This window comes from Cupressus sempervirens, chromosome 5 (assembly GCF_028749045.1).
Source record: "Cupressus sempervirens isolate cs-2001-9-10 chromosome 5, ASM2874904v1, whole genome shotgun sequence".
Taxonomy (NCBI): Eukaryota; Viridiplantae; Streptophyta; class Pinopsida; order Cupressales; family Cupressaceae; genus Cupressus; species Cupressus sempervirens.
Genome location: NC_143122.1, coordinates 449,360,019 through 449,383,129, shown reverse-complemented (window position 1 = coordinate 449,383,129; position 23,111 = coordinate 449,360,019). Strand labels below are relative to the sequence as shown.

General features: G+C 33.1%; 1 protein-coding gene across 13 annotated transcripts; it reads right to left on the bottom strand.

The window, feature by feature from the left end:
- Positions 1-1,124: 1,124 nt before the first annotated feature.
- On the bottom strand, positions 1,125-15,988 carry LOC149556720 (cysteine protease ATG4-like). Of its 13 annotated transcripts, none has more exons than XR_016364760.1 (6): positions 7,366-15,988; positions 7,211-7,243; positions 2,645-2,811; positions 1,999-2,426; positions 1,745-1,830; positions 1,411-1,462 (listed from the first exon to the last, which is right to left on the bottom strand). XR_016364760.1 is itself a non-coding variant. In XM_089831200.1 (5 exons), the coding sequence occupies exons 3-5, from the start codon at positions 2,030-2,032 to the stop codon at positions 1,382-1,384; spliced, it is 204 nt and encodes a 67-aa protein (XP_089687326.1). In that variant the 5' UTR covers positions 2,033-2,805; positions 3,677-3,769; positions 3,936-6,776; the 3' UTR covers positions 1,125-1,381. The 13 variants fall into 13 exon arrangements, 9 of the variants coding, with proteins under 9 accessions (XP_089687326.1, XP_089687329.1, XP_089687331.1 ...); XR_016364759.1 differs by having other exon boundaries at positions 1,999-2,406; positions 7,366-15,941; XM_089831200.1 differs by lacking the exons at positions 7,211-7,243; positions 7,366-15,988 and adding exons at positions 3,677-3,769; positions 3,936-6,776 and having other exon boundaries at positions 1,125-1,462; positions 1,996-2,805.
- Between the last annotated feature and the right edge of the window lie 7,123 nt (positions 15,989-23,111).

Here is a 23,111-nt window from a genome sequence, read left to right as displayed (position 1 = left end):
ACTTTTGCAATTGATTGAATAAATGAAAGTATTTGTTATCAACTATCTTTTATTCTAGTCATGAGAAAGATGTTTAAAAAATGCAATTTTACTTAACTATTGATTTTTTTATAATCTTCTTCAATAAGCTTTAACAAATAAAAGAATTATAAATAAAATATATCTAATAAGTTTTTATTAAACTATTCTAGTCATGAGAAAGATGCTTAAATAATGCAATTTTACTTAACTATTGATTTTTTTATAATCTTCTTCAATAAGCTTTAACAAATAAAAGAATTATAAATAAAATATATCTAATAAGTTTTTATTAAATTATTACTATTAAAACTTTATATAAATATTTGAGATCTCATACTCAACAATGAAAATATAAACAAAAATTTAAAAAGGGAAAAATATGAAATTGAACACAATATAAGATACTATAAACTGAACTGAACTATATTAAACAATATGAAAAAAACAGACATATTTGAATAAAATTTAAAAATAGACCTTTTTGTAAAATAAATAATTCTTTATGACAACTCATTAAAATAATTTAAAATAGAATATAACTCTTAAATTTATACAATCTTTTAAGCTCATTTTACTCTACACCCGCCCCCATTTTCTTTGCAATTGTATTTATAGAAATGATTGTCTAAATAAAGTTTTAATAGTAATCATATAAAAGAAAAAATTGGGTGTTTAAAACTATCCATAATTGAAGCAAGGCCAACCTATTTCATATATCTAAGATGATGGCAGAGGAAGCATCTCAAAACTACCACAGATGCAGAACATATTTAAATGATGGTGATGTTCATATTATGCACATAATATGGCAAAAATTAAATCTTTAGGCTAATTTGTACAAATTCTGAAGTCTTGTTCATAGAGTTGAATACTAATATAGCAAGAATTTAGAGATCGTCTTATTTAAATAATTGAGAGATCTTATAGGTTATAAAACAGTAGAAATTTTTTTAAAATAAAGCAAAATCATCAATAGTTTTACAGATTATCAATACATATAATGTATATAATATAAGTTTAGAAAAATATCAAAGAATATAAGATTATACAAAAAATGTACACTATTTTCTAGGACATCTCAAGTCACACAATACACATTAATAGATATCAAAATATAATCTAAAATTTTAATTAAAGAGAACCATCCAAAATCAAATTCATAACAGGGAATCTCCAAAACGTTGCAAGATCTAGATATACTCGCGGTCAAATGGCTGCATCAACATGGGATCGCTCTTACGAAAGCTACCCCAATACAACGACAAGAACCTCATCACACCCTATGTGATGTTTACTAGACCTAAAAGTTGATCATAGCCTTTGTTGCAACATAATACATGGTGTGTCTACTCTGCTAATATCAAGTAGTTTGAAAAATATTCTTCCTCACCTTGTCCCTTTGCTTTCGCCAAAACCCTCCTAAATGATGAGAAAGCATAGCCTGCAAATCCAATTCAAGAGTCTGCTCAATCAACAAATGTCATAACAAATTTTTGTCAAGCCTTATAAATATATAAAAAATCTTTCAAACCGTCAACTTCATGATAAAATAGAAATCACTATCATGTTGCAGACTTTGCAATGCTTTGAAACTTGCTCAAACATGCAGCAAAAGTCATTGATTCCCTAGCCTCAACTAGCTGTGTGATCGAGCTTTAAAAATTCAAGAGCACTGTATTTCAGAACACCACTAAAAATCAAGGCCAGAATAACTCAAACACACCTGAGCTACCAGCATCTGCCCAGTCTGAAGCATACATCCCCAGCCAACATCACTAACAATATTTGTATCTTCTATTGGTTCAGAACCTGTGCAAATTGAAATAAGTAAACCGTAAGAAAATGGAGCAGAACCTCAAAAACTTCAGTGCATGTGTTCACAGAGTTTTATTAGATGCCCCATTATTCCATCAAAATTGCTTGAACTGGCAGCTTTAAATAATTTTTCAAATCACACTTTCAATGCAAACTGACCACCTGTAAGTAATCCAAACCCTTGACCAGAAATCATCCGTAAAATCCAAGAGTCACTGGAAGATTCATCAGGTAAAATCCAACAGCATTTCCCTAGAAGCCAAATTGCACTAGCCGATGCAGAGGAACCTGTCAAGCAGGGCCCCACAATGCGCTCCTGCAGTAGCCTCGGAGACTAGCAACTGCTGTCCATACTGCTGATGTCACCCACATGTCCCAGCAATAGAGCTTTGAGATCTATCAGTGGAAGATGTGTCATTGTGAGACTCAGAGACAGGAGGAGGAAATGAAACTTGACCATAAGGCTGCCTTTGGATGTAAAGAATGATGTTGCTCTTCTTCTCTAACCTCTGCTGCCAGTTCTTCTCTGTGCAAATAGAATGCTCCAGAGGCAATGATGCTCACTCGAGTCTGACAAAACCCTTCACTACCTAATAAGGATCGAAAAAATAGGAAAAATGTATTCTGCTATAAACACTGTACATGGCACTAGAGGATTTTAAAATTTTAGCATACAGGGAGAAATTATTTACAAATAGAACCATAACAGCATAGCAATAAATAATGAGAAGCCAAATACTAGAGTTTTACAATTAAAAACCAAGACCAGGTGTTTTATACAAACACACAACTATGCACCTGTGCATACCTTGGAGCCACCACCCAGAAAGAATTTGCAAAATATTTTCCTTGTCTCCATGATGTCTAAAGAAGCTACAAATTATCAACCTTCCATCTAAAGGTCGATCTGTTCATGGTTTTTCCAGATTTACTTCCTAAGGAACGAGAACCTCTGGAGTACAGATAACCCTGAATCTTGCACCAAATAGGTTATTAAGGGTCACAAATTCCCGCCAATCAAGATTTTTAGCAGTCAGAGAACAAGACTTATCAGATTCTTTTGTGAATCGGTACAAGAAGCCAATAACAAATCTAGAGAAAAGGGAAAGAAATCAATCAAGAGTGTCTCCCCTATGTGTGAGTTTCATATATTAGTTGCAGTGAACTATTTAACAGCATGTATCAAAGAAATGTGACCTCCTGGAATGTCGTGCCCTGCAGAATATTCACAAAATGGACTTCTCAAGAGGCTCACAAAATTTTAAGCAAATGCAACTAGCATCCATGGAGTCAAAGTCTACCCTGTCTGCTTGTGCCCAAATGGGAGAATTGGAACACAATATTGAAATTTATTTAAAGAGTAAAAGCAGAGATTTTTGAACCCAATCAACAAAGAGCATCCACTGCCAATGCCAATAAATGAATTTATCAGAGTCAATGTTCAAATTGCAGAATCGGTACAGATAGCATTACATCTATGGACAGTTTTGTAAACCATAAAACTGATTTCTCACAGTATAAAGTGTTTGCCATTCCAATTTAAAAGCGCGCAGCAAAAATTAATGTTTAGCACTTTCATCTCATTTTGGGAGTTTTTTAGTGGATGAGGCAAACATTCAATTCAAGCCAGAAAAAGTTTAGAACCAATTGACATGGAACTCTATAACACTGCTAAACTTTCAAGTAACTAAATCAAATTTCAGAAATGCACAGAAACCTTTATGAAAAGAAAGATGAAACCAGTTTTGTCTCATGAAATGTCCATGATTAATTTATTGGCTTACACATTTCAGAATACAAAAATTTAACAGAGGAACCTCTTGTTTATCTTATGTTTTACCTGAAATATAATAAGGAAGATCAGAATCCTTTTTGCCTGCAATTAAGTGATTGACCAACTCATGCTCTCCTCTCTTCTATCTATAACCATTTTCTGGAATACAAGACAAATCAGAAACTTTGCAGATGAATCAAAAGTTGCATCCAAGAGAACATTACAAAATACATCAGAAGCAAACTAAATTTGCTCAATAAGTTGAACAAATGCAAGCAAAACAGAAAGAAATCTATAGACTCAAGTAGACAGTAAAAGGGCGAACCTGGGCACTCCATTGCTCAAAAAGGATATAAGGTAACATTTATCTCTAAAACCTGTGAAACCTAAGCAGTCTGCGTAGCGCGGGGACCAGAAATCGAAATGGGCTCTTATTAGAAAAGACAGAATATATAGTGTTGAGATTCAAATTTTCAATGCATAGGAAAAAGAGACATATTCCATTAATATTAGAAGTTCAATTGATAGTAGTGCATTCGTTTATCAATGAGAAATTTCCACAAGAATAATAAAATTGTTAATTGTTCTTTTTATTATTGTTTCCAAGGTTCTAGAGGAAAAGTAAGGAAAAAAAATTGCAATATCAATTTTGGTTGCAGGATATGCTCAAATGACAACCTGAATTAGATAAACCTAAGCTTACTCCTAAATCAAAATATTGAAATTGGAATTATTTAAACTCCTAAAATCACACAAACCCATTTGTCTAAAACTAAAATTGCAGAAGGTGGAATAGACCTGAGGGAAATCTAATGGTCACTTATGCTAACTAAAGTGAAGTTGAAGGATGACTAAGTAGAGAGGGAATCGCTGAGAAATTCCTGTAAAGACAAGTAATGGCTCAATTCTAGCACTTTGAAATGTCATCTACTCTAACCATAGTCTTACTAAAGGCTAGGGCAAGTCCTCCCACAACTAAGGAGCAAATTCCAAATCCTAAAAGTGCTTATGTGATCTTTAAGAGTGATTTTAAATTTGTTCCAAATCACCAATTGCCTGCCCTCACTACGGAAAGAAAGAGTCTAGTTTTTGAATGAGAATACCTAAGATAAGTAATGGATCAGACATAGGGCCAAAAATATGAATTCAAACTCATTAAAATTATATAGGAGTCTTTGCATTAACCAATACCGCAATGATTGAAAATTTGGGACACCAAGTACAACATTAAGGGCAACACAATCAACCATTAATTGAGGACTAAAAAATATTCATATCATTAAATGTCAGAGGAATGAATTCTTACATTGAGCACATCTTATTTTTTTTTATCTCAAACCTGAAAAAATAGGTGAGTCCCTGAAATGACCATGACATCCTGCACTTGAATTTCCTGAATAACTGTGTCAGTGCTTAAGCTAGTATGGCCAAAATTTCAACATGATCAATTAAAAAAGTTATGGTGGTCCAAGATAGATACTCTCTTTCATTTCCAAAACACAGCAATTTATGCTTAATATAATTCCACTGGACAATTTCCTTCTGAGTTAGCATTTCAGAACCGTATGTGTGACTTCATTCAAGGTTTGGTGCCGGCTGAAACAAAACAGAAATAAAGTAGTTATGTTGATCTAAATCAGAAAGGATTTAAAGAGAATGAAACAATGTAGTTTCCTTGTATAAAACCAGAGAAGCAATTTGAAAAATCCACAAGTAAAAAACAAAAACACAACAAACTCAACCATTGAAGAAAACCTTGTGTGAAGCCTATTCCAAAAGTGATACACGATTTCAAGGCCCTCAGACTGATTATAAAGCATGTATATTCAAATTATTTAGAAAATATTATTTAGCCTATTAAGCCTAAATTAAACTTAAAAAGCTACGAAATATTAGAGCATAATCCGACACTGGTTTCATTAAAACTATTTCAGTTTAGGCTATTAAGACTAATATCACTTCCAAACAAATCATTCACTACACTATTGGAATCATTTCTACTAAAGCTATTAAAGTGAAATTATTTAGGCTACTAAGACTAAATTGAACTAGAAACATTATTTGGCTTCCATTATTTAGAAAAATGGTTAAGACTATTAAGACTAAATTAAACTTAAAAAGGTACAAAACATTACAGCATAATCCCACTCTGGATGTTATTTGTAATGTTTCTATTGATAGTGGGTATATAATATAATTATCAATTTTGTTGAATGTTTTTAGAAGCAATTCTACTTTATATTTAACAGGCAAGGAATAGAACTAATAAATATGGAAACAAATGCTTCAAAAAATAATAATAAAATAGCTCCAATTTTTTAAAAAGAAATTAATAAGTAATGAAACTTACCTCTTAAAATCATATTGTTAAAACAATCGCATAATCTTTGCACTTCACACTGAAGTGCAACAAATAATGCATATCTAATAAATATGGATTCTAGGTTATTTAAAAAACTAAAAAGAAATCAAATTCAAAATCTCTGAAGTGCAAATTTAATGAAGAAAAGAACTTACTTCAATAAAATATAAAATAAAAATTTATCGATAAATGATTTTATCAAAAGGCAGAGCATTCTCGATCCAAATTTCATAATCTGTAGAGACGATATGTTGTCGATGGACAATATAGTAAACCATAAAACTGATTTGTCTCCGAATAAGGAAAGTGTGGACAAATAAGATTGAAACAACAGAAAATTATCCATAGACAATTTCAACCCATTTCTAAAAATAAATAGAGTTCAACGTTTAAATTTCATATTTCAAAGATAGCAGGGATTTTTGGCAAGGAGGCAACCCACCTTCTACAATGATAACAACAACTGTCAATAAAAGCATCAATAATGTTAAAACCAAGAAAATGTGGAACTCTGTAACACTGCATAATTTTGAGGTAACTAAAAACACAATGAAAGTTTTGCACGTAGTAAAACAAGATTAAGTAATTAGAAATAGACAGGAAATTTCAAAATCCAACAATACAAAAAAATTGTCTGCTAACTAGGTTCCCATTAAAAAAAGTTACAGGTAAAGTAGCCTTAAGAAAAAAATAATGAATGAACTCGCACACAATGTACATATCTGTAGAAGCAAATGTCAACACGAAATATATTAGAATATGTAGAAAAATAATTCAAAAGCAAAAAAAATTCATAGCTGCATATATTGTAAACCTATGGTGAATCATGTACACATAAAAAGTCTAAATACAAAATAAATGCATGGGGAATAAAATATGTTAGCAGTTTGTAAAGTAAAACAAAGGAAGAAAATACTGCCTACTCTTTTAAGCAAAGAGATATAAGCACACTGTTGTAAAGCATCACAAAGAAGTATAGTGTACACATCAATGAATAATATATAATATATAATCGTGTCGATTCCTGGAAGAATATAACAATTAGATTGTTCTAATGAAGATTTGACAACTATGTAAATATATTTTCCATTTATAAAATCTGAGTGGCAATTTGAAAACCTCGGACAAAAAATCAAAATGACAATATACTCGAGCTTTGAAGAAAACCTTCTGGAACAGTATTCCAAAAGCGTCAAAACCTTCCAAAGGCCTTGGATTGAAATAAAGCATATGGATACAAATTGTAGATATGCTGGCACAAATTGTCCAATCTGCACAAAATCGAGAGCATTTTTAAACATTTGGAAAAAATCTGGAACAAATATTTCTATCAATTTCCTTTCTGAAACTTTTTAATTTTCAAAATATTCTAAATCAAATCAAAATAGGTTACCAGCTTAACTTGTTGCAAAGTAGCATCCTCTGAGTTCATAATCATCTTGATTGTTCCCGTCTCACATAAATTAATGGTGAATTCTGCCATCCATGTTAAACTTATCCAGAACTCAAACATGAGATTAAAAATTTATAAGTAAATTCAGTATAAACTGTTGAGTAGTATTGTCTTTTTATTTATCTAAAATGTCACAAGTATGGAACATTGAAAAATAATAATCATTTAATATAAGTGTCATGTGCTAAGTAAATTTCCTGCAATCAAAAGTGAGAAAAATAATAAATCATATTTTATAATAGTGTGCAAAAGATTGAAGTGTTATATGACCATTTGGAATTGAATATGAGTATTTTTGTTATATAACATGACTTTTATCACAATAAGTGATAGGTTTTTTCAACTATTAGACAATTTAAAAACGTCTATGACAACTAAATAAAATTGATATAAGTTACTTTTTTTTTATAGAAAATCTTGTTCTCACAACAAATGATATTGAATTATTCATGTACCACAATTTTCAAGACTAAACAAGATATGCAAAGCGTAAAGTTCCTGCCTAAAGTTTGGATAGTGTAGAGTAGATAGAAATAGAGATGAAGTTAAAGGGGGTGGGAAAGAAGGAGAAAAATAGATAGAGCAATAGAGGGAGGTGTAGGGAATAAACTAGGGTAACTTGATAGATAGAGACGAAGAGGTAAAGAGAGATAAAGAGATAGATAAGTATCCAGGGAAAGGATATTTAGAGAGGAAGAGATAGATGGTTACAGAGGGAGAAGGAAAGGGAGCAATAAAGATATATGTGGCATTAGTGTGGATAGTTTAGAGTAGATAAGAGTAGAGGTGAAGATAGAGTTGAATTTTGATAGCAATAGCAGAAGTTGATTTGTTGTGACAAATATCTCCCAATTAAATATTACCTTTTGTAATGAAGCAGATAAAAATATGAACACTAACTACTTCTTATGAGCCCTTGTTCCCATATTTTTTATTCCTTCATAATCTAAGATTGAATTAAATTCAATCTTGATTACCATAATCAAAGCAACATGAAAAGAGAATGCATTGTGAAGAAGTTTACAAAGCTTAGCCAGCCAAATACACTTCTCTAATGAAAATGAGTTGCAACTTTAAAAACGAAGAGTGGGACCCAGTTCCTTATAAACCAATCAATGTCACCTATAATATGACACAAAAAACATTTTCATTTTTTTTAAAAAGAATGAGGGAAAGCACCCATAGATACTCATCATTTCAAAGGATTGTACTTATTATGTGACCTATCTTGTTTTTCCACTTGGTTGATTTAAGATCATTTTCCTCATTGATTATTTCTCTAAATAGCGTCTATCTTAAGAACAAGTAGATTTTGCAAAATCCATGAGATATGTGAGCTTGTTGTTTCTTGATTCAATTAATTTTCTCTGGTACCCTGTGTAATCTGAAAATTTCTTTTATGAACTTATGGGCTATCTTGGGTGCTCCATTGGATAAATTCCTTGGAATAAAATGTGCTACCTTAGTCAATCTATCAACCATGACCAACATCATGTTCTGTCGATTCCGAGTCATAGGCAGCCCCTGTACGAAATCCATGGATATTATTTGCCATTTCCATTCAGGTATCTTGTTTGGGTACAAAAACCCTGTTGGGTATCGATGTTCCGCTTTCACTCTCTAACATTCTAAACAACTTGCAACATACTCAATTATTTCTCTTTTCATTCCCTTCCAAAAATGTAAGGGTTTTATGTTAGATAACATTTTCGTTACCCCTAGATGTCCTAAATATGGAGTTGAATGATACTCCCCTAGAATTAATATTCCTAACTCGGGGTGATTGGGTACATAAATCCTATGGCGATATCTCAACAATCCATCTTCCTCTAAGTTAAAATCTGAATACTTGGGGGTCCTGTGGATCTCTAATAAGTGCCAAATTGATTTCTGCATAAAAATCATCATGCTCCAATTGTTGTAAAATCTGATCCTTTAACTAAAATTTTACCATAGTCATTGCTGAAATATGTCTTCTTTGACTTAAGGCATCAGCCACCTTATTTTCTTTTCCCTTAATGTAGCTTATGAATTTGCTTATGTCAAATTCATAATCTGCTAAGAACTCTAACCATCTTCTTTGTCTCGCATTCAGATTTTACTGAGTGAAAATATATTTTAGACTCTGATGATCAGATCGGAGCTCAAAGGGTTTTCTGATTAAATAATGGCTACACATTTGTAAAGCGTGAACTATGGCTGCTAATTCCAGATCGTGTGGTGCATAATTTTGTTCATAATTCTTCAATTTCCTAGACCCATAGGCAATGACTTGTCCCTCTTGCATTAGCACACCCCCTAATCCTTCACTTGAAGCATCAGTAATTACCACAAATGGTTTCTGCGGATCTGGTACCCTTAAAATAGGTGCAGTAGTCAATTTTTCCTTCAGAAATTCAAAAGTTGATTGACATTTTTCTCTCCAAAAAAATTTCTTTCCCTTTCTCTGAAGTGATGTGATTGGATAAGCTATTCTAGAGAAGTTCTTGACAAATTTCCTGTAAAATCTAGCTAACCCCATGAAACTCCTAACTTCGGATATGTTTCTGGGTATGGGCCATTCTTTAATTGCTTTAATCTTAGATGGATCTACTGCTATGCCTTGTGCTGAAATTATATGCCCTAGAAACTAAATTTCTTTCTGGTAAAAGGCACACTTTGATAATTTTCCGTATAATTTATGTTCTCTAAGTCTCTATAATACTATTTCTAAATGCCTCTGATGTTCTTCTTCATTTCTAGAATAAATAAGAATATCATCTATGAATACTAGCACAAATTTGTCCAGGCAATCATGAAATATACTGTTCATTAAGTTCACGAAGGCTGTAGGGGCATTAGTTAATCGAAACGATAGCATTGTAAACTCAAAATGTCCATATCTAGTCCTGAAAGCAGTTTCGTGTATGTCCTCTTCCTTAATTCGTAGCTGATGATACCTTGATCTTAGATCAATTTTTGAGAACACGGTCGCACCCTTCATTTGGTCAAAGAGATCATCTATCCTTGGTAATGGATACCGATTTTTGATGGTGACCTTATTAAGCATTCGATAGTCTATATATAGCCTCATAGTTTTGTCTTTTTTTCTTACGAATAATACGAGGGCTCCCCATGGTGAGACACTAGGTCGAATCATTTTCTTATCCAACATATCTTGCAATTGAATCTGCAATTCCATAAGTTCAGTGGTGGTCATCCTGTATGGGGCTCTGGATATAGGTTCTGCTCCTGGTACTAAATCTATGGAAAAATCAAATATCCGAGAAGGAGGTAACCCAGGAAGTTCCTTAGGGAATACATCTTGATAGTTCTTTAGATAGGGATATTTTTCTTCAAATGATTCTTTTAGTTTTTGCTTAATTTCCCCATCTTCATAAGTATAATCATCCCCGTATGTGGTTTCCCTTAAATCTTCAACTTTTACTGCAAATATTTCACAGCCTTTTCTTCCATACCTCTCAAGTTGCATTGCTGAAATCTACTGGGCTCTTATTTCTTGTCTGACCCCTGATATACTTGTGGGCTTGCCTCGGTCATCCACGCAATTTACTCTTTTGGCACAGCAATCTACCTCAGCCTTGTGTTTGTTGAGCCAATTTATTCATATGATAATGTCATACGATCCTAATGGTGCTACCTATAAATTCAATTCTGTGGAAAAGTTCGAAAAATCAACCTGGGCTTCAAATAGGCATTGCTCTACTCTGGCCCTTGTCTAGTTCACATATTCGACTGTCCATGATTTTGCCATAAAACCAGATCTTTTTGGAAATTTACTTAATAATCTAGGTGAAATGAAACATTCTGTTGCTCTAGTATCAATAAGAATAGTTACAGGGTTACCATAAATCTTACCCGGTGTTTCGATGGGTCTTTTCTACTGTTCTGCCTGTCTGTTATCCAAGGCTGCGTGAATTTTTTGTTGAAAGACCTATTGTTGCTGCGGTAAGGATGGGCGTTGTTGCTGATTGGGGCACTGTCTTCTAAAGTGGTTTCCTTTGCAAATAAAACAACCTCCTAGTGGTCCTCTTTTCTCATTATTCTTGTCATTTTTTTTTACATGAAAGTTCCCCTGATTATCTCTGGTTCCACTGCTTTTGTTTTTAGGTTTTTTGTTCTTAAAGTCCCTAAATTGTTTCCTTGGTGGTCCGGATTCAGCACCTTCTGAATTCCAGTTGGTCTTTCTCTTATTGTCCCAAATAGAATCATCATTTTTAACCTTATACTCTTGTCGAACAGCTTTTTCCAAAGCTTCTTCCATGGTCCAAGGTGCAAGGACATCTATAGCTCCCCCTATTCTATTATTCAATCCCATAATAAACTTTCTTACTTTTAGATTGGTATCCTGTTGATAGAGTGGTACGTACTTAAGTAGCTTGGTAAATTTCTCTCAATACTTATGAACTGATAATTCCTCCTGTTTCAAATTTTGAAACTCCATGAGTTTCTGGTCATAGAAAGTTTGAGGTAGCCACCGTGCTCTAAATATGTTAACAAACTTTTCCCAAGTAATGTCGGTAGACCTAATGTTCAGTTCCACCTTGGTGTTTCCCCACCAAGTTCTTGCTTCCCCAGTGAATTGATACATACCCCAGACTGCCTTAAAGGTCTCTAAAAAGTTCCGGATCTCAAGGTATTGTTCCATCTCTGTCAACCATGCTTCGGCTTCCTCTCCAAAATCAGTACCAACGAACTTAGGAGGCTTAATTTTCTTAATGTCAGCCACTATTTCTTTTTTCTTCTGTTTATCAGTTTGCTTAGGGGAGGGGGTTCTATTATGTTCTAAGACTTCAGTCTCGCTCTGGGTGTTTCTTGCATTTCCTCGCGATGTTGCCCCATTTGAGCTGCCACCTCGCTCATTCTTCTATCCATAGCTTCTAATTTTAGTTGTGTTTCTTGCAGAATTTAAAGTAATAGCTTGTTAGAGGTTTGATGGTTTTCTCAAACTATCTCTCGGTTTTCCACATTCTCGTTGTTACTTATATTGTATTTCAGGACTTGCACTTGTTAGTTTACACCGTTATGCTTATGGTTTAGTTTTTGTTGCTCATCTAAGCAAAGAAATAGTGTTATTCCCATTGTTTGTCAAAATCATTCTTCAAAACAATATTCATTTTCATTGCACAACTATGCTGATCTTTAATTTCAATAATCATATTCATTGCTCGAAAAAGCAAATTTACAAAATTATATCCATTGCTCGACAAAGCAAAATTACATAATTTATTTCCATTGCTCAACGAAGCAAAAGAATTTTATTAATTTTTTTTTTTTAATATATCCATTGCTCGACAAAGCAAAACTTTTAATTAACATTGCTCGACAAGGGAATCCTTTATTTACAAAATTCCTCTAATGAGGTTGTCTACATTCATAGAATATGTTTATTTTTGTTTTGCAACTTCTGGCTCTGTTTGGTACATGTCTCGTATCATCCATGATTTATGAAAATGGAGGGAATTGCTCTGCTGAGCATTCCAAATCTGAATCAGTTTATCCTTGTACGCTGCCTTCTTGGCAGGAGTCCATCGAATCCTTTCCTTCTTCATTCGTTGTATGGCTTGGTTCATTGTCTCATCATCTCGAGGCTCGGAACAGCAAGAATAGTCATACTTAGTCATATTCTTAATGAGGTATGGGAAAATAAGATGATGTGTTTTCTTGCGGGGCGTTCTACGTACTAGCATCCTATATTTATTTTCATCTTATTAAATTTCAAGAACGTGATGTGCCCTAAGTTCAGTGTTGAACCCAACACTCTGATATCATATGTAGCATCAGGCTTTTCTACAATTACTTTCATCATTTGACTAACTGATTTGTAATTCTTTTTTCACATTACTAAGTTTTCATTACATATCATATTCGATCAATTCAAATCTAGACTAGATGCTGAGATTTAATCTAATTAAATTCTAAAATTAAATCTAACTCAATTACTGAAAATAAATTTAATTCTATTACTGAATTTGAATCTAAACTAAAAGCTGAAATTTAATTCTAAACCTAAAATGATGGAATGAAAAGATGTATTTAACATGCTACCAAAAACTAACTAGATTTTTATGATAACATCTATCTTTTCCAAAGAAAAAATCTTTTACCTGAAAAATGAAGAATACTAACTTAAAAAAAAAAAAAAACATATTGATTTACTTGAGAGACTTTTGCAATTAATTGTCCAAGCTGACTTTTGTGAGAGGAGAAGCATTATCATAGGCCTAACCTCCCAACCGCAGACCTTTTTACTTATCCCCACAGGTTCTAATTTAATAGAACGACCCTCCCTACCCTAAGGTCGGGCTTGGGACGTTCATTGATCTAGTCATTGGAGTACTTAGGTGAGTTGAGGTCCCAACAGCTATTCGATTGAATAACTGAAGCATCAGAACAACAACGCAATCTTTTTGCTGTGGCAAATTTGCCTATTATCGCCCTGGCCAGGGATTTCAGAGGTGGGTTTTTATAACCCGATCTCCACCACTCAACTCGACAATTAATTATCAAAGTGGAATTGCATGAGCTAAAAAAAAAGCATTATATTTATTTGAGTAAATTTTAATTACTGACTATATTCTTGTTTTTCCTCTAATAGGTTTATCAACATCTTAACACCACAATTTGGGCCATCAGCTGGTGACTCACTGGTGCTTGTTCTTTTATCCTCATATGTAAAGCTGGCACCTTAATCACTTTTCTAGCATTGGCCAGTGGTGTTTCTTGATGCTATCTCAGTTATTAGAACTTTTATCCAGAGATTAAAAGAGGAGTTTTAGTTGTATCTACAGACTTTATTCTTAATCATTTGACAAGCTTTAACTAATCATATGGCTAGACTGAGTATATGTTTGTATTTACCTATGGCTTGTCCTGTTATTGTTCATGTGGTTAAAATAAAATCATAAACTTTGAGGAAAACGATTGCTCAAAGAAATATTGACAAAAGATATACAGCTTGACTCATTATTGGAAAGCATAATTCAAAAGACAAAGCCGACTCAGCATTGATAAGAATAGAGGAAAAGAAATAAAGGAAATAGTATTTTGTCTCTTACGTGACACAGATTCTGCAGTGGTTGATACTCTTGAGCTTTACACGTCCTTCTCAGACTTCCACAGGCATATAAAAGATGATAGAATATAAAAGACGGATATATAGTGACAAACGGCTCCTTAACAAATTAGAATATGCATTTCTCAAAGGGAAAATGTGAGGAAGGGTAGTTAGTTCTGAGTGATGAAATATGACAAGAACAAGCACTATATATAAAACTAAGCTTGTCTTACTGCTACCTGTCGTTACAAGATCACATTACAAATATATTTTTTTAAAGATCGAATATGGAAGAAGATGAATTAAAAGGAAAAGAAGGAAAGAGAAAATGAAGGGTCAAATTAATAGTATTATTTTATATTATTTTATTGTCTTTATTAAGTTTATAAACATGTACATACAAGGTGGCTTATTGGATTAGCATTTTAATGTAACGATGCAATCTTGTGTTTATATATTTATGATTTTAATTAAGAGAGTAAGATAACGCAAGATAATTTTATTATTTGATTATTTAAATTAAGGTAAGAATTTTTGTTTATAATTATTATTTATATTATTTTTTTAAAACTTTAATTTTAGCTCATGCGGATTCCACTAAGATATTTTGTTGTCGAGTCTGAATAAACTTGCCAAGGCGATTTTTAGGTCAAACTTGTCATTCCTGATGACTGGATCTTATGTCCATCCCATTCCGATGACCTCATTTCGTAATGCTTCCCCTCTTTCTCCGGTCTTCATCCTGCATCCTTTAAAACAACATTCTCGCCAAAACATCAATTCATGATTTATAATTTGTTAGATAAAATTCTTAGGAAATTTCATCATAAACACTAACTGATTCATCATAACTGTACAACAGTTAAATTTAACTGACTTCATTTCACATGAACACAATGGCTAAATTTAACTAATTTTTTTTCATAGGATAATTAAATCGATGCAACGGCTAAAAAAAACTGCTTCAATTTCACATGAACATGAATAAATAGACAACGGCTATAACTACCATAATAAAACAACGGCTATTATGAACTAATTTCACTTGAACATGAAAAATTATTTTTGGTTCAACGGTTATATTTAACTTTTTTTTAAAAATAATTTAGTGCAAAAATTGGGATATAACAGGTTTCCACGTAAAAAAAAATTCACACGTCATTGATGTATGCATTCTGTGGGTTTGTGTTCTTTTATTCACTGTCTTTATCATTGTGTTTTTAAAAGAATTGACATTTAGTATATTTAGTGTGATAGGTCAATAGACCGGTTGGAAAGTTTGTATTGATTCATCCCCCCTCTTAGTACTGATTTGGGACAACAGAAACATGTAAGCCAAAGAAAAAATAATATAAAAATCATATATAATATATAGTAATAAATAATATAAAATAATAATAAAATAATACCCTAATATAAATAGTAAAATTTATAGTAAAATAATATATAAATAAAATATAATAACAAAATTATAAAATAAATAAACAATAAATAAGTGACTATAAATAATTAAATATTTTAATATCTAAATTTTAATATATAGATCAAGCACTTAATTGAAATACAACATACCTATCAAAAGGAAGATTATTATTACTTTAGTATTAGCACCGCCTAAGAAAGGAAGGTCGACCTAATAAAGGTCGATTTAAGAAGACTGACATCCATTGTAATCATTGTCCAAGGGAAGCTAATGTTAAATAACAATAATAAATAGCCTAATGGTAATTGGCAATAGCGATTTAGAAGAATTATGTTGGAGATAATTCTTCAAGTTGTATGTTGTTATTGATGTTAAACAAATGTTAGTATTAACCGAGCAGTCAAGCAATGAAGGGTATTCAGTATTAACCGAGCTGTCGAGCAATGAAGGACTTTCAATATTAACCAAGCACAGTTAGTATTAACCAAGTATTCAGGCATCAAAGGAATCTCAGCGTTAACCAAGTGATCAATCCTAGTATTGATCAAGTGTCAACAGATTACACTTGTTAATTATTAACTAATTGAAGCCGACTAGTTGGATGTTTAATGGTTATTTGAAAAGGTATTCAAGCTGACTTGACAAAGCTTATGATATATAAGAGAGATCAAGAGTTGTAATGATATGTGGAATACATGGAATTAGATTGGTATGTGATCAAAGGGAAAGGCAGAGCAGGCAAGTGTGGAAGAGAAGAAACAATGAATATTTTGCTCAGTAGGGATCCAGAAGTCAAGCTAAAACAAAAATTTGAATCTGTAAAAGAAGTTTCTCCAAAAATCAGGTCAATTTGTTGTTTCCTTCTAACCATTGTAGTAGTGAAGAAATCCCCTAACAAAGTTGACTTACTATACTTAACAATATGTATTGTAACCTTTAATAGGGTTGGCTCCTAACAAGTCTCACTTCAGAAGAGTGAAAAATATTGTAACTAATTGCATGGTGGTTTTCCCAAATTGGGTTTCCACAATAAATTTTGTTGTCATCTATGTTCATATTATTTTCTTTATGCTTTATGTTTCTTGTTGCAACTAAGTTACTAAAGGTTAAACAGATTAATTATCATTAAGACTACTTTGTTAACCGAGTTACAACAAGCAAATAGTTTTAACTGAGCTGGATAAAGTATTACATTATCAATGAAAAGTTTGATTTGACATCTAGGGACAGGGAATTACTTTTATGGTAACTAATTCATCCCTCCCCTCTTAGTTACTCTCTTTATTTCCAACAATTGGTATTTGAGCATTTGGTGCTTGCAAGAAATGTTCCAAAGACCTAAGTTAAAGATCAAGATGTCATATAGAAGGGAGATTCCTAAGCTTAACAGAGAAAACTTTTCAGCATGGTAGGAATTGATGAAGCTACACCTATCAAGCATTGGAGATTATGGTCTATTCTACTTGGAAAACAAATATGTGCCACCACCTAAACCTACGATTGTGGAACAAATGAAAGAGGAAAAATATCACAATATAATTATGATTGATATAGCTTCCTCTCTCAACTATCCTGAATTTGATGAAGTTAAAGATTGTCCAACTGCATTTGAAATGTGGGAAAAACTGCTGAAAGTCTATGGAGGTGATAAAAATGTGCAAAGAGCCAAGGTAGAAATTTTAAGAGGCGAGTTTGATCAAATAAAAATGAGAGAAGGTGAAAACATTGTCCAATACAGTAAAAGAACCAAAGAAAGCGTGAGTGCAATCAAAGCTGCAGGACTAAAAATAGCTGATGAAACAGTGGGCAGCAAGGTATTAAGAACTCTTCTTCCAAGTTATGCAATTAGAGTTTCAGCAATTCAAGACATGAGATACAATCCAAAAATAATATAACCTTAGATGCACTTGAGGGAAGATTAATTACTTTTGAATTGGACAACTTTGATAACTATGCTCCTAATCCTAGCAATTTTGAATTTGCATTCAAAGCCAAACTAACACTTGATAGAAAAGGAGGAAACTCAAAAGGCAAATAGGTTGATAGTGAAGAAGAAGATGGTAATGATGATAACCTTGAAGTCCTTGAAGCCCTACTTGCAAAAAGAATATCAAAAGGGAAAGGTAATTTTGAAGGCAAAGTTCCATTGATTTGTTTTTCATTTGAAGAAGATGGTCATATTGCTACAAGATGTCCAAACAAAGAAGATAAAGATGAGAGAAGAAATAACATGTTCAAAGGCAAGAAAGACTTCAAGAACTACAAGGACTAAAAAGACAAAGGTAAGAAATCTTGTTTCATTGCTAAAGGTTTTGATAGTGATGATAATGAAGAAGTAGTCTATATTATTGTTAAGGATGAATCTGATAATGAGGAAAATGAAAAGATGACACTTATTTCTCATGTTAGCGAAAATGATACATGGATCATAGATAGTGGTTGTTTTCATTGCATGACTGGTGACAACTAAGTTTGAACACTTAGAACACTATAATGGTGGAAGTGTTAGGTTTGGAAATAGTGAACCAAGTTATGTAAGAGGAAAAGGATTCATAGCGTTAACTAAAGGAATCAAATGTGACAATGCCTACTGGGTTGAAGGACTACGACACAATCTACTTAGTATGGCACAACTGAACAATATAGGATATAAGGCAGAATTCATGAATGGCAAAGCTAAGCTATTGGATGGTAAAGGAAACCTGATTGGGATTGACAAGTAGACAAAAGGTAACTTGTTTTACCTAGATGTCACTGAAAATACATGTTTATTTGCACAAATAGAGGAAGGTTAGCTAGGGCATAAAAGGATGTGTCATGTTAACTTTGATAACCTAGTTACCATAAGAGGCATACCAAATTTGAAGAAACCTAAGATGGCCATGTGTAAACAATGTCAAATGGAAAGATGACTAAAATAAGTTTTAGGAGTAAGACTTATAATTGTGAAAAAGTTTTGGATCTTGTTCATAGGACCTTTGTGGACCAATAAGTATAGAGAGCGACTATAGAGACATATACTCATTCTTTTTGTTGATTACTATTTTAAAATGATGACAATAATGTTCTTAAAAATAAATCTGATGTTTTCCAAAAGTTCAAATGGTATTTGGCTAGAGTTGAGAAGGAAATAGGAAAAAATCTGAAATGCCTGAGATCAAATAGAGGAGGTGAATTCATCTCAAATAAATTCAATGAATTCTACAATGAAAGAGGAATCAAAAGACAAGTATCAACACCTAGAACACCAGAGCAAAATGGTATAGCAGAAAGAAGGAATAGATCCGTCATGGAGTGTGCAAGAACACTAATGATTAAAAAAAATGTTGCATCCAAATACCGGATAGAAGCAATCAACACAACAATTCATACACTAAACTGATTTCAACTTAAAAAAGATACAGAAAAACACCTTATGAATTATGGTATGGGTATAAGCCTAATGTTTGTTATCACAAAGTATTTGGAAGCAAATGCTATATCTTGAAAGATGTAAAGAAAGGAAATCTTGATAGAAAAAGTAATGAAGGTATATTCCTAGGTTACTCCAATAAAAGTAAGGCATACAAATGTTTGAATCTTGCTACTCACAAAGTTATAGAAAATGCACATGTGAAGATTGATGACTTCCTAGAAAGAAGTGAAGATTAGGGCAACAAGGAGCCTAAAGACTGCAAAAAGTTCGATTACTTTGAGGAGGAACATGAGACTTTACCCAAATCACAAACAGTTGAAGCTAAGCAACAACAAAGTGAACCTACCAAATCACAGACAATGCAACACGAGTGACAGGCAATACAACCCGAGTTACAATCAATTCAGACAGTGCAACCCGAGTCACAGGCAATACAACCCAAGTTATAGTCAAATTAGCTAAAGGAACCCGAGTCACATACAGAGGAGCCCAAGAAAAAGGCAGAAGATCACAAGTATGAAGAACCAAGTGAACCTAGTTCAAAAACAAGAAGGAAAGAACCAAAACTTGCAAAATACGCTAGAAGACGTCATGCACTTGAACAAATAATTGGAGGAGAGACAAATGACATATTGACAAGGAACAAATTAAAAGGTACATGCTTAGTGAATTTGAGCATAGATCTGTAAAAGATGCGATAAATGAAGAAATTGAGCAAATAGAAAAGAAAAATACCTGGTCTCTTTTACATAGACCTTGTTAAAGTTGTAGCTTCAGTCGGATTGATTATACACTTATTGTTATTGGTAAATCATCATTCCTATATATACCTATCCATGTTGAATAATATTTTTTTTTTTTTTTTTGATTGGTGAATGGCCAAAGCCTAGATTAATTATTGTTATTAATTATTTTTATGTGTTAAGCGAATTTGAACTCAAGACCTCCTACATGAGAGGCTCACAAGTTACCATTGTGTTGTAGCCTCTTGCCTGAATAATATATATTATTGTATATAATATTATATATATATATATATATATATATATATATATATATATATATATATATATATTGTTATACATATTATTATTTACGTTAATACAATAATATCAAGTGATGATTACACCATAGAGACATGTCTCTTCTCATATTTAAATGAGATCCAAATCTGCATTTGGAACATATCAATTACAATGGCGACGTTAGTACATTTGCAAAAACGATCCATGTTACCGTAACATGGTATCAGAGCTAGGTTGCAAATGTAATTAAGTAATAATCAGTGTAACACGGGGACGCGTCTCCCCCTCCAAAATTGGGCCGTCTCGGAGATGGGGACGTCCCCAAGACGAGGGGATGGCATTTCGGCATTTCGGGCAACGCCATTGCCGCCAAAGACGGCGAGATATCTCCAAGACAGCTAGAGGTCTCTGAGACGGAGGAGACGTCTCTGAGACGGCGAGACGTCTCCAAGTGTGGGGGGATGCCAAGGAGTCTCCTTCATTGTTGGGGGATGCCAAGGAGTCTCCTTCATTGATTTGACATTTTGATTTGGACTCTTGGAGACTTGTAGTTTTTGTTTGCATTATATACTTATTTTGATATCATGATTCATGGCACATGATACTTATTGTAATCATCTTTATGTCACAACTCATATGATCATTGATTACTATTAGATAGTAAAGTCTAGATACTCATACTATTCATCTGAAGGCTGATATATAGAGTCTAGACTAATATTTATTATTTGCTGATGTTCAATGTTCAATGTTCATTGTTTGTTTGTCATTTGATCATGAATCATGATATTCCAATCGAAAACTTGAATGCAATGTTCAATGTTTAAGTTTTTACATCTGTGTATCTTATATTGTATAATTGTAGTACATCTTTTCATAACTAATATTTTAAATACCATATGTATAGTATATACACCCTTGCACCTTCCACCACCTCCCCATCCCCTGCCGCTGTCCCCCCGCCGTCCCCAAATCAAGGCCCCTTTGTCCCCCTGTCTCGGAAACTTGTCCCCGCATCCCCCCGTCTCCCAGGGCGGTGTAACTATGGTAATAATGATTATAAACAACATCAGCAGTGTTTGTGATGCACAAAAAGTTGGAAGTTTTTATGGATAGGAAAAGGAGAGAACATAAACTGAAAATTCAGTCATCTATATGAGTCCAATTCCAAATATGATTCATGGAATACGAGGATCAATAAGAAAATCAAAAGCATTTCAAAATGAAATTCAAGTTATCTCTGCAAAATAATTGAACTTGCATCAAAAAATAACGATAAGTGTTATGGTGTGGTTATAATACCAAAGATAGCGATTAACATATATATGTCATGTTCAATATTCTCAAAAGCACCAATATAATAATTAATCTCATCAATGAAGCATGTGGCTTCATTCAATCATATCAGTATATTGCAAACAAGCTGTAATAATGAACCTAAAAGGAGTTTGATTATGCTATGCCAATTTCTAAGTTAACCATTAATCATGAGAGGTAGTAGTTACAAAAATGAAAAGGCAAAATTATATAATAGATGCAATAAGAAGGTATGATCTGGGGAGATCAGCAGACATGCAAAATACCTTGACAATATTCTACCCAAACGTACACTCTCATTCTCAATTTGTCTGTCAGATTCCCTCTTCCAACCACATAAAGTATTAGCTATATGCAACACTAGAATGATCTCCTCTGGGATTTCATCCAACTACTATTGACAAAAGGTTTCTAACTAATCCTTTCCAAAGTTATAAACTCTTTCGTTGCATGTTTCGCTATCCAAAAACCAAAGATGCCCCCGCGGATCATTTCCGATTTATGATATTAAAGGTGAAGCCCATAACATCAACTTGTAGAGATTTGTGGTGGACACTGGAAGATAACTCTCCTAGATTCTTGGCATTGATGGTTGCAAAATAAAATAAAAAGTGGAAAGAGCTCTGCTACGTAAATGTAATTTCCTCGGTTAGAATGGTATACTCTCTATGTGACCTGGCCGGAAACCAAACTGGCAACCCTGAGAAGAATATGTCTTTGAAGATATATATTCAGCGGGCTCTAAGTTTTAATGATTCTAGAAACTTCAAACATTTTTTAGGATGGTTCTTATTCCTCTGATGTCGTGATACACAATCCATTCAACGATTCTGATTACATGTGATTAGGATTGAAGATTGGAAGCAATTGTAGCAGACCGGATATAAACAAAGAGCGTTGAACATAGGAGGATAGGAATCGTATCAGATTCAAGGAAGTAAGCAAGTCAATGGAGAAGGAATGGATCTATATCAGATAACATCTAGGTATTATCAAGAAATTAGGCATTAAAGAAAGACAAGGAATAAGGAGGGATTCTAATGGAATACATACATAGCAATCGTTAGATGTTGCGATTAAATACTGGCAAAAATTATATACAGCAGTTTATATATTCATCTAATTGATATCAGTATGATCGTATGTGAGCAGAGCAATATCTATGTGTACATGGCAGTTTATATATTCATCTAATTGGTATTAGTATCATCGTATATGGGCAAAGCAATATCTATGCAAGTCTATACAATTTGAGAGCGGATCAAATACATGGAGGAGAATAAAATAAATAGCAATCGAATCAGAGAGTGTGGAAAGTATCACATACAATCAAAGGAGGGATATGGATGACGATTAGAAGGTTAATAGAATAACAAGCAGAGGATAAGATGAAATAGAATAATAGGTCGGAAAAGGCGAGCGATATATCTTTCAATGAATAACAAAGTT

Coding starts and splice junctions, on each gene's coding strand:
- LOC149556720 (XM_089831201.1), bottom strand. CDS start 2,032: ATGATTTCTGGTCAAGGGTTTGGATTACTTACAGGTG. Junction 1,831..1,995: donor GTTTGGATTACTTACAGGTG/GTCAGTTTGCAT, acceptor CAATTTGCACAG/GTTCTGAACCAATAGAAGAT. Junction 1,463..1,744: donor GGCAGATGCTGGTAGCTCAG/GTGTGTTTGAGT, acceptor TTGGATTTGCAG/GCTATGCTTTCTCATCATTT.